The 12,204-nt window shown below is 54.0% G+C and overlaps 1 protein-coding gene across 4 annotated transcripts in view; it reads left to right on the top strand.

Moving 5' to 3' along the window:
• The first annotated feature begins 4,552 nt into the window (after window positions 1-4,552).
• The window catches only part of TNRC18 (trinucleotide repeat containing 18), a 54,751-nt gene continuing 47,099 nt past the window's right edge, over window positions 4,553-12,204 (top strand). For all 4 annotated transcript variants that reach the window (XM_088064381.1, XM_088064382.1, XM_088064383.1 and 1 more), the window contains exon 1: window positions 4,553-4,796. In XM_088064381.1, coding sequence (XP_087920507.1) covers window positions 4,595-4,796 — 202 coding nt within the window. In that variant the 5' untranslated portion in view covers window positions 4,553-4,594. The remainder of the gene's footprint in view (window positions 4,797-12,204) is intronic.

Genomic DNA, 12,204 nt, shown 5'->3' with positions numbered 1-12,204 from the left:
GGGTCGGGGGTGGGGGGGGCACCAGTTTGCTTTGCCTCCCACGTCTCCAGAGAGTCTCCCCCAGCTCCCCCCTCTCCCAGATTCCGCCCCCCCCCGTCCTACCTGCATCCCGGGACGGGGGGGCAGTGCCCGCTCTGGGGCTGGGGGCTGCGAGCTCAGCTGCCTCCTGCCCGCTCCCCTCCGCCTCCACCGGGACGGGGGCGGCCACCGGGAATTTCGTGCTCGTCCGGGGAGGGGAGAGAAGGGAAGAATGGGGGGGAAAAAAAAGGAAGAAAAACAAACAGACAAAAAAAAACCCCAAAACAACTAACCAGGAAGAAACGCCAAAACAGAACAAAATGGAGAATAAATAGATGGGGGAGGGAAGGGAAAATAAAAGAAATTAAGGGAAAAGCACAAGGGGAGAGACGGAGGGAGCGGAGCAGGGCGAGCAGGGCGGGCGGGGGTGCCCCCTCCCCGGGGGGGGGCGGCCCGGGGGCGGGCGGCACCGTGGGAACCTGCCGGGAGCCCGGGGCACCGGGATGGGAATGGGAACGGGAACGGGAACGGGAGTGGGAATGGGGTGGGAATGGGAATGGGAACGGGAATGGGAACGGGAACGGGAATGGGAGTGGGAGTGGGAATGGGAATGGGAACGGAATGGGAACGGGAACGGGAATGGGAACGGGAACGGGAGTGGGAGTGGGAATGGGGTGGGAATGGGGGGTTTAAACGCGGTGCGGCTGCTCGCGGGACAACCCCCCCCACTTCTCTCCTTCCCCGCCCCGATTTTATTTTTAATAAAACCCGGTATTTTTGGAGAAAGCGCTGTCTGCGGCAAAGCTTTGCATGGGGGGAAATGTGGGAGCGGCCGCCACCCCCCCAAATTTCACGGGGTACTCGCAGCCCCCCATTGCGATGTGTGTGCGTGTCCCCAGCTCCAGCGGGGGGGGTTATTGGGGAAAATAATGGGGGGAAAAGAAAGGGGCTGGGATTTCATGTGGGAAACGCTGGGAAAACAGGCGAGCCCGCAGGACCGCGCCGGAGAGGGAAAAATAATAACAACAACAACAATAACAATAATAATAACAATAACAACGATAATAATTAGGAAAAAAAATGCGCATATTAGATTGGAGGGTTGCTTTTTTTTCCTTTTTTGGACGGTGTTTTGCAGCAGCGATGCCCCAGCCAGGAGCTGCTCTACAAGATGGCTCCCGGCCGGGGGAAGGGGAGGAGGAGGAGGAGGAGGAGAAGGAGGAGGAGGAGGAGGAAGGGCTGGAGTTGCAGAAGGGGGGGCCTGTCCCCCCCCCCCCCCAGCCCCGCCCGAACCTGTTTTTTTCTATTTTTTATTAGCATTTCCCTGATTTATGACATGCCAACCCCCCGGCCCGGGGACAGTGGCGGGGAGGTCCGGGCGTGAAGGCATTAAACATTTATAAAATATGCTTTTAAAGCCACATAAAAGCGATCAAACCATTAATATTTTTTCCCCCCCTCATCCCAGATTCCCCCCTTTTTTTGGTTTCCTAAAGGAGACTGGGAAAAGAAGCGCCCTCCCCTTGGAGGCAGTGGGGTTTGAACCCTCGCCTCTGACGCAATTTTGCTCTTAAATATAAATAAAAACATAAATATATATATAATTATTATTTATTATTATTATTTTCGAGTTAAACCAGGGCCTTGAGCAGCGTGAGAGCTTTTCGACAAACTCGATTTTTGCTTGGAACGTTTAAAAATAAACAGATTTTTGGGGCTGTTTCTCCTCTTTTCTGGCCGATGTCGCGGTGGGGATCTCGAAACTCCTGACAAGGGTTTCTTTTTTGGGGGGGGGGGAACGCTTTATTATTATTACTTTTAATTTATACCGGATTAATTTAGACTTTTCTCTCCTCCCCTTTTTCGTTATAAAAGCCGATTTTTGTTTAATTAAGTAAAGAAGCGGGGGGTGGGTTTGGCAGCGATGGGGTGTCCCCCCCACTTCTCCCCCAGGAGTGCTCTGCGCAAAGGGAAAAATACATTTAAAATGGGGGGGGAAAGGGGAAAAAAAAATTAAAAATAGAAAGGGAAAAAAAAAAAAAAAAGGAAAGAAAAGTAAAAGTTGGTGTGGCCGGCGAGCAGTGCTAGGGGGGCCGCCCCGCTCAAAATCCAGAGGGGGGGAATGTGTGTGTCTCCTCCCCCAGCTCCTTTTTCACCCTGTTTTTGAATTTTTTGGGGGGGCGGGGCCCACAGGGAGGGCAGGGGACCCTCCCCCGCTCCCCCCCGGCCCTGAAAGGCCGCTTTGTCCGCGGCGGGGCCGTGGGAGAGGGCCCGGCGGCACTTCCCCCTCAGCCCTGCCCGGGCGGGATGAAGGATTTAACCCCCACAGATAATAAAAGGGGTCGCGGGGCGCTCCCCCCTCACGGCCCCGCTCGGAGCGGGGGGACCCGCGGCCGCTCCCCGCCAACCGCCCGCCCGCTCCGGGCGGGAGCGCGGGGGCAGCCTGGAAACAGCAGCGGGAGCGCCGGGGGCGGGGCGAGCGGGGGGCCTGGAAACCGCCGCCTGTTTACCCGCCGCTGAGTGACAGCCCGAACGACCAATGAGAAGGCGCAAAGCGGCCGCGGGCCCGCCCCCGCCGCGCCGAGAACAATGCGTGTTTCATAGCCCCGCCGCCGCCGTTTTTCCCTCCCCCCATTCCCCCGTTTTTTCCCTCCCTCCCGCCCCGCGCTCGCGCTCCCCTTTTTTTTTTTTTAAATAATTTTTTTTCTCCCTAATTTTTTTTTTTATTCCTCTCTCTCTTTCTTTTTTTTTTTTTTTTTTTTCTCCATTTTTTTTTTTTTTTTCCCCCTCCCTCCTCTTCCCTTAAGCGCCGCCGAGCCGCGCGCGCGGGGCCGGCCCGGGAAAGGAGGGGGGGGTTGTGGAGGCGATGCTGCAGCTCGGCGGGGCCCCGCCGCTCCATGGCGCGGCCGCCACCGCGTCGCTCCCGCGCTGCTGCCCCTGAGGAGCGGAGCGGAGCAGCGGAGGAGCCGGGCGGCGGGCAGGGCGGCAAGCCGGCACCCTCCGCCCCAGCCCCGCACCGCCGCTATGCCCCGCGACCAGGCGGCCTGACCGCGCCGAGGTAGGACCCGCACCCGGATCCGCACCCCGACCCCGAGGCGGCGGTCCCATTCCCCCCCTCCTCCCCACCCCACCCCCCCCTTCTTCCGCCACATCCCTCACGCTTTTTGCCCCTTTTTAGCCGTTTTCCCCTTTATTGGTTACTTTCCAGCCGGGATCCGGCCGCTCCCGCAGTCCCCGGGGTGAGGCTCGCCCCGAGCAGCCACGCAGGCAGGGTTTAAATAATTCTGAAATCCACCCGAAAATAATTTTTTGAAAGCCCCGACAAAGCAAATCAGTGAGAAGTTTTTGGACATAATTTTATATTTCTCCCTTCTTTCTTTCTTTATTTTTTTTTACTTTGTTTTGTTTATTTTTAATCGTCCCTCCCCCGCGGTGGAGCGCCCGCCCGGGAGCCGGGACGGGCGGCGGAGCCGGAGCGGCGGCTCCCGGGGCTCCGGTAGCCCTTGGGGAGGGTTTGAGGGAGAGAACCTTCACTTTAGCCCCGCTGTGGTTATTACTTCTTGCTATCCCGGTGCAAAATACGGCCGGAGAGTGGAGCCTTTCATCAGGCTTCGTGTATAAATATAGATAGTTTTTTATATATGGTTGGGTTGGTTTTTTTTTGGGTTTGTTTTTTTTTTTCCTGTGCCGGGAAATGATAAATACGGGTTTTGTTTTCCCGAGTGAAAGCGGCGCTGGGAAAAGGAAAAATAATAATAATAAAAGCTCAAACAACAAACCAAATCGGTGGCTTGGAGCCGTGGGAATGGGCTCCAAAAGAGGCGAGAAACGGGGCTGCGGGAAGGGATGCCGCCGCCGGAGCCCGCGGCGGGAGAGAAATAAAGAAAAAGGAGAAAAAAAATAAAATAAAAGAACTAAAAGAAAAAAAAAAAAGGGTGAAAAAAAAGAAAGAAAGAGAAGAAATATTTGAGTGGGTGGGGGTTTTTTTTTTCTCTGTTGTTGTTGTGGGATTTGTGTGTTTGTTTTCCGGGGCGAAGCGCGGTACCTCGGTCCCGCCGGAGCCGGGCTGCGGGCGGGCGCTCCCCGGCCCGGGCTGCGACCGTGACAAATGTAACTCTTGGGAAAAAAGTTTAAATTCTTAAAATGCTATTTTTAACTACTTAATTTTTTTTTTTTTTGGTCCCTGCCTTTTGCCACAAGTTTTCCTTAGATTTTTTTTTATTTTTTTCCTCCCCGCTTCTTTCCCCTTCTCTACCCTCCGCTCCGAGAAGGTGAGGGTGGGTTTCGGGGGGTTATTTTTGGGGGTGGCTGTGAGCAGGGGGGTGTCGGGGCATATCGGCTCACCGCACCTCCCCTTTCTTTTCTCCTTTGCAGGCAGCACCGAGACCGCCGCGCCGGGGCTGGCTCCCTGCACCGCGCCATGGGACGCTTGGACGCCTTATTTTTGAAAACCATCTGATTTTTTGGGGGAGGAGGAGGAGGAGGAGGAGGGGGGGGCGGGGCGGGGGGGGGGGGGCGGGAAGGCGGTGGCGGGCATCGGCAGCGATCCGGGAGACTCCGTGGAGCCGGCGAGTGGATGATGGGTGGCCGAGATTTCGGGCCCCCCCGCTCGGTGCACGGCCCCCCTCCGCTGCTCTCCGGGCTGGCCATGGAGAGCCACCGCCTGGGAGCCACCGGCCGCCTGGCCCCCGCCGCCGGGCCCATGGCTGCCGGGCTCCCCGCCGCCCTCCAGCCCGGAAAATTCCTCGCATCGGGCATCAGCCTCCACTCCCACCCGGGTAAGGCTCCGCGGAACCCCCGCGCCTTCCCTCCCTTCCCTCCGCGGTCGCGGGCGGCGATCCCGGGATCGGGTTTTAATACCCCCCCCAAAATCTAAATATCGTCATGATAGTTTTAGATTTATGCGCTCGCAGCTTTTTCGCGTGTTTTCCCCAAGTGTTTTCTGCTTCGCGTGGTTTTGATTTGGCGAAAAAAAATAGGGGAATGGGGAAGAAGTAGGAAAAAAAATAGGGTGATGGTAGAAAAATAAGGGAATGGAGTAAAAAATAGGGGAATCGAGGGAAAAAAATCGCGCCTACGCGATAGAAGCCCCCCTTCGAGCGTACTGTTTTGTTGGCACAGAGGAAAATCCCCGCCGCGGCGGCTGCGGAATAAATCCGGGGAATAAATCCGATTTTCGGGAAAGCTGGGAGAGGCGCGGACCGGGTTGCGGAGGGACGGGACTGCACTGCCCGGCGCTGCGCTTCCCCGACAGCCAAAAAAATCATCCCTGGGCTGGGAAAAAGGGGGAAAATGGGGCTCTTTTGGTCATTTCTTGACCGGTGCAGCCCGAGCGCCGCTGAGGTCCAGCTGTCTCCCGGCAGCGCTGGTTTTGATATTTTTTTTTCTTTTTTATTTTTTTTCCCTCCACAATTCTTATTTTTTTAAACCCGCAAACAAAACTCCTATTCAGCGTGCAGTGTCTGCTCCCTCCTTATATTTTTTCCTCCTTCTCAACGCGCTTCATCCTCGGGCAGCCCCATGGCTGCATCTCCATAAAAAAAAAAAAAAAGAAAAAAAAAAAAAAGTAGACACTGAAATATACGCAGTTTATTTTTTTTCCCACAGTCAGCTTTTTATTTATTTGTTTAAATTACTTTTGTTTTTTTGGACGTTTTTCATTTTTTAACCCTTTTCTGAGCTCCCTTTCCCAGCGGCTCGCGGAGTCCGGCACTGCTGGGAGGACGCTGCCGCGCTCTCCTGCCCACACCTCCTTCTCGCTGCTTTCCCTGGGAGGACACAAGGCATTTCTGACCGTTTGATTTCCCTCTCTGGCTCTATTTTTAATTTTTTTTTTTTTTTTTCCGCTTTCTTTCCCCTGGGCGTGGAGAGGTGACTCGGAGTTTACTTTAGGCGTTGGGAGGGTGACAGGTTTTGCAATAATAAACCTGCTTTTCTCCCAGCCGCCCGGGATGAATGACTTTGAAATTTGCAAACCTGATTGCCAACATCTACAGAGAAGGAAGCAGCCTGAATCGAGGGAAAAAGATTTATTAGTTTTAGACTAGGTGGCAGTGCCAATTTCCCAGGTGCTAAGAGGAGAGGTGTAAAGTGAACGGGGCTATGAAGCCAGCACATGGGCAAACACCTTTTTTCCTTCCCTTTTGTCTTTTTTTTTTTTCCCCCTCCCTTTTCCCCCCCCCCCCCCCCCGGTTATTTTTTCCCCCCTCTCCTCCACCTTCTACTGCAGCAGAATATGATCTTTGCAAAAATTCATCTGGACAATCTCAAGCCAAACCGAGTGTGGGTTCTTGGTATTTTTAAAATTATTCTTATTTTTTTATGGAGTAATTTTTTTTTTTCGTGTTTGTTTCTCCTCCCAAAGTTTCCTTTTCTGAAATCCAGGTGGGATTTTTCCCAGGAGGGAAGCACAGAGCTCTGGCCTCTCCAAGCTGACCAAGCTCTGTGATGCTGTCTGGGAGCTTTCCTACCGTACTGGGAGAAAGCCTGAGATTTGTGTCCCCTCACAGAGAGAGTGGGGTGTGTGATACCTCCAATTCTTTTTTTATTGCATTCTTATTTTAGTTTTTAAATTATTTTTATTTTCCTTTTCCTGAGAGTTGTTTGAAATCCCCTTTCCCTGCATCTCAGTTGCGCCCGATCTCGCCGGCACGATCCTCGCAAAGCTCGGCTTTGTCACGGCAATTCCCAGTCAGGCAAAACTTCATTAAAAAGATCTGTACAATTAACAGCCGAAACTCCCGTTAAACCACATTAGTGGGATAGGCAGGGATATTTTTTTTGTTGCTGTTTTTTACGGCTTTAACAATATCGCCTGAAATGATGATTGCTTCCTGCTACAGAGGGGCCCTTTGTAGGTTTGCATTCGCAGTGCTGTTGGTGTGTGGTTTTGGTGCTTTTTTTGTTGTTGTTGTGTTTTTTTGGGGGGGGGTTTGTTTTGTTTTTAGGAGGGTTGGAATGCAAAGGCTTGTGCAAGGGGTTAAGAAAAGTGGGCAGGAGGCGAAGCCTTTAAATAGAGCCAGTTCAAACCGATCCTTAAATTCCGCCGGGCTGAAGAAAGAGACTCTTGAATCTGTCCCAGCGTCCTCCGAAAATAAATACGCCCCTGTAAAAATAGCATGATTGGCCATATTTGAGAATCCAGTTATGGCCGGCACCGACTCCTTGTTTTTCCCGTACCTTCTGCTCATTCCGGCAGCCGGGCTCTCCTTCCCCAGCGCCAGGGTACGGGCGCCTGGGCTGTGTCCAGTGACCCCTGGCTTGGCTCCTCTCCGGGGGATTTCTGCTCCATGGCAGCGTTTTGGGGGCCGGGGGGGACAGGGATAGAAGCTCCTTTGTTGGAAGTGCTTGGAGGGAGGAGGGAGCTGGAGGCTGAGGAGGGAGCTGAGCCAGCCCTGCGTGCGGGAATGCCATTCCCTGTCCCCCCTGTACTCTTGGGCATCGCCGTCTCCCCGTCCCTGAGGAGGGCAGGGGGTGCTCCCCCGATGGGACTTGTGGAGGGATAGCAGAGGAAAGGGACTGTTTGCGATGGAATTTTATGCCTGGAGCTCGCTGGGAAGACGTTGCTTAAAAAAGGCTGCAATCGATGGAACGAGGCAGCTGAGTCCATTAAAGCAATGGCTCGCTCTGCTCTGCAGCAGCTCAAAATACGGAGGTTTATAATTTTACTCCTTCCCTATGCCACTGTCTTTGGGTCCCGGTCTCGGCTCCATCCCAGAGGAGCGTGTTGTTCTTGGCAGGCTCTGTGTTTTGGGGGAGGTGGAAAAGGCTCCCTCGGACGCGATTGCAAAGGGCTGCTCTGGGACCATGTCCCTGCCAGGCAGCAACGAGGCTGTGTGTGAGCAAGGATCACCCATATCCAAAAACAGACTCCTCGAGTTTAAAATAATATTGATAGTAATTAATAAAAATGTGCTTTTTTGCTGTGTGCTGAGGTATCCCTTCTTGGGTGGGGGCTGCAGGAACAGATCTGTGTTTATATAAAAGGATGCTCATCCTCTTCCATTAAAATACGCTTCAGAAACACTTTTCAGTGCTCGGGAAAAGGGACGCACCACTATGAGCAGGGCTGACTGTGTTAAATCCAGCTCCAGAGTAGTGGCTGGAAGAAAAGCGGGCAGACAGAGGGGAAAGATTCTGGTTTCCCTGCTTTCCTACTTCACATTAGCATGTGCATTCAAATTTAAGGATTTAAGGCAGATTGGAGACCGTCCTTGCTTCCAGGCCTGCTGTGCCCGGGGAGAAGTTTTCCAGACAGCTGGGCCAGGTAGGAGCATAGGAAAGGAAATAAAAATGCCCTTCCATCCCCCAGGACAGTGCTGCTGTGCCAGCAAAATCCCGCTGTAGCCATCCTTATAATGGCAAAATGGTGCTTCTGCTGAGCCCGCAGATTTTGCAGGAGGCCTTGCCGTCGGCAGTGCCAGTGGAAGCACAATTCTATCATCAAACTGCATCCATGCTAAACTCACTTTGCTGACAGAGAGACCGGGATAGCGCGGATTGGGCACCGGAGCCATCCGTGCCGGGCTCCTCCGTGCTGCTCGGAGCACGATGGCTCCTGGACCAGCCCGTGGTTCAGCGCGGCTCCTTTAGGTTCTGTTTTGATGGTGCAAGGAAAATACCATCGGTGTTTAATGGCCCTTGAAATCGCGGTTCCCCCTCCCTGCCTGCCCAGGGGGTGGTTCGAGGGGGGCTCCTTGGGGCAGGGCTCGGTGTAACACCGGGAGGAATGTGGACGGGCTGGAGACCTGCCTGGGAGGATGCTTCCCCTCCCCTGGGGCCCTGGTGAAACGAGATGCTTTTTGAGATGTGTTTTCAGGCAGAGCAGGGAGTGTGCCTGTCCCAGTGGGGCTCGGGGAGGTGGTGCTGGGCAGCGATGTTGTGTTCGGTCCCGTCACACGCTGCTCTTCACACTCGGCATCCCCGGGGGTGGAGGAAGTGCTCGGCCATGGAGTGATGTCCCTGCAGCTCCCTCGGGCTGGCGGCCAGTTTGTAGGCTGTGTGGAAGGCAGGAGCAGTGTCTGGGCTGAAATGGTGATGGAAAAGGCACTTGTACGTTTTTGGGAGTCTCCCACCCTGAGCTCCTGTTTTCTCTGATGTCCCAGTGGTTTTTCCCGAGGTCCTTTGGTGGGCTGTGGGGTGGCATCTCCATCCTTCAGGAGCAATGGGAAGGACTGCCCAGCCTGTGCTGCATACTCTGTTGTAGTGCTCATCCCAAGCAGTGGTAGCTGGTAGGGATGTTGGGCTTGGAACACGGACAGGAGCCCAAGGGCCAATGTGGTGACGTAAACTTGCTCGGAGCAAGGTCCTGCGGGATCCTCTGCTGTGTGAGGCTTTCCAACACCTTCCCAGGTGAATGGGCAGGAGTCTGTCCTTGCCTCTGGTAACACAAGGCTGGTAAAGGTGTCATTTATTAGTGTGGTTTCTAGCAGCCTTTCTCCCACTTGGAGCGAGCCTTGCCTCCTACTCAGTACAGAGTCTTCTTGGTAGGGTCGGAAAACCACGGGTCCTATCCCTGACTGATGGTGTGCCAGAGAAAATCTGATCTGGAGGATGAGCCGGCACTAGAAATCCTAGCCAGGGGTGGCATGGGGCACTGGGTAGGTCCCTGGTGTTGGGGACAAGCTCCTGCTCTTTCCCAGCAGAGCAGCTGTTGGAGAAATGGAAATCGCTGGGAATTAATCTCACTGCAGACGTGGTTAGCAGAGCAGGGCTTTCGTAAGGGAAATTTTAGATCTTCTTCCTAGGATAACCCAGGGTAAAGCTGAAATTAGTTTATAATTATATAGTAAATAACCCCCCATCTTGTCATTTCACCATCTTCTGATGAATATGGAAATGAACATTGTTAAAGGGAATTAACGTCATTATGGCAGCCTTCCAGGTGAGCGCCTTGCGGTTCGGCCGCGGCCGGCGCGAGGGTGTCGGATCACCTCCCCGAGCTGGGGTTAGCGCCCGACGAGTCCAAACAAGGCCCCGTGTGTTTTCACCGTGTACTAAACTGGTCCAGTTAAAGCTCCGGGCAGGAGGTGGTGCAGGGAATCGGGGCCAGCCTGGCATGTGCTGACACGAAAGCTGCCGTGCCGGGACGAGGAGATGTTGGTCTGGGTTAGGTAACGCGATCCAGCATCGCCTGCTCGAGGTGCGGAGGACAAGGGAGTGCTTTGTTCAGCCTCGCTGCTGAAAAGGAGAGCGCGGTGTGCCCTGAACAACCTGAAAATGCAGGTGGGGTGGAGGAGCCGAAGGCAGCCCCGAGTTCCCTGCCTGTTGGAGCCGGGGCGAGGGAGCAGTGCTGTGTCCAGCTGCACAGCTTCTCTCTGGCTTTTCCAGATGAGGATGCTCTTTAAAAAGCAAAGTTGGGGAGGGGACCGCTCTGTTGTGGCTGCCTCACCCTCACCACGAGGATTTGGCAGTTTCCTTCTCCCGGTGTTTCCTCCCATCCCCGCGTTTCTGTCTGGCTTCGCTCCGGGATGGCACAGCTGGATTGTCTGCAGGCATCGCGACGCACCCACCGACGCCGTCCCTCTCTGCTGTTTATTTGCTTTGCTTATTGTTCGCTTCTCCCCAGCTCTTAAACACCAGGGGGACGGCAGCCACACAGCCCCTGGAGCTCCGTGCCCGTGGGCGCTGTGTGGGGGACGCACGGCAGGAGCCCCCGATCCGGCAGCGACAGTTGGGCTCGCTCCCCACGCCGCCAGGATCAGCTGTTGGGTGCACAATATGCTCCCGTTTTCCTCTCCAGCTGTTGCTGCTGACGGTTATGGGAAGCGAAAGGTACTTGAGAGTTTGGCATCGCTAAATCAGGGAAGTGATGGGCAGAAAGGAAGGGCTGAGGGGGGGCTATGTGTGTCTGAGGCTGGGTTTTGTTTAAATCCAGACAGATTGAAATAGTGGCAAAAGGATCGAAGTGACCTTGGGAATAAATTTTATTGCCGGTGTAGCAGTGGCCAAAGAGCCATTTTGAGGGAGCTGGATGCAGGCAGGCAAGCCAAACATGGTGGGCTCGGAGCAAGGGAAGGAGCAATATTTAGAAGGGAATACGTCTTTTTAGAGAAATAACAGAAATTTTAAGGCACTTAGCCCTGCCTCTCTGGAGCTGTATCCCCGGCAACTTCTGCAAAGGCTGCTCCTGCTTCTGTCTCCATCCATCTTATCCTGACACATCCCTGCCAGCAAAGAGCCCTTTTTACCTTCGCTAGTTGGATGTATTGCTCCTAATTCCCTTCATGTCTCCATCCCTTCTCAGCAGAATTCCCTGTGACTTGAATATGCTTTTAACACATTTGATTTAATTGCTTTTAATTAAAAAAAATTAAAAAATTATATCGACAGCGTGCTGGGGGGGAAGGGTTTTGAGTTTTGGGGGGATCGGGCTGTGTGCTGCTCGCAGGCGCTGCCAGGCGCTGTGTGTGGATGAAGCAGCTCCCGTGTTGTCGCCGCGCAGTGTGTGTCATCCTGGTGTTTGTGTCCTGCTCTGCTGGGCGTGGGGACATCCCACCTGCTGTGTCACACACAAGCCAAGCAGATAATGCTCCAGCGAGTAGAGATTTGGGCGGGTGAGTGAAGAAGGGTGCAGGCACCTTGCTGGGGTGCGGGTGGAAGCCCCGGCTCTGCTCGGATGGGAAGGGCACACTGTGCCGGGCTCTTGGAGTGTGCAGCATGCCGGGGTTTCCCTTTGCAATCCCGGCACTGCAGCAGGGCTTTCTCCCTAATGAGATTAGTGACACAAAGCAGCAATTCTTCTGCTACTTTTAATGGATGTTCGGGGTTTGTGTGGGATCGGAAATTCCTACTTTCATCAGATGAGCCCTCTCTGTGACTATTTTGTGGACAGATCTTCCTTTCCTCAGCTTCAGGGCTGACAGTCATATTGGCACAAGGGTTTCAGGCTCTCCCCTCCTGCCCCCCTCTGCTGCCTGTTCTCCCGAGCCCCAGACACAGTGGATTTTATCTTCTGTCCTGCTTTGAATTTTGCCATCACCCCAAGCTGCTTCCATCTTGTGGAGGGCACAAAAGTTTGGTGGCTTTCCTTGGACACACTAAATGCAGCTGTGGGGAGGGAGAAATGCAAAAGTCACTGTTGAACCTTTTTTGCAGGTCTCCCTAGCTGAGATGTGCAAGTGCATACGTGTGTGTATGTACACATATAGGGCACCCGTATAGTGCCTCACCTGATGGAAGACTGGC

The sequence above is a fragment of the Pseudopodoces humilis genome, chromosome 18 (genome assembly GCF_049639895.1).
Source record: "Pseudopodoces humilis isolate 2021_Gansu_Grassland_sample_001 chromosome 18, ASM4963989v1, whole genome shotgun sequence".
NCBI lineage: Eukaryota > Metazoa > Chordata > Aves > Passeriformes > Paridae > Pseudopodoces > Pseudopodoces humilis.
Note: the sequence above shows the minus strand (reverse complement) of the source record. Positions and strands in the feature narration are given on the sequence as shown.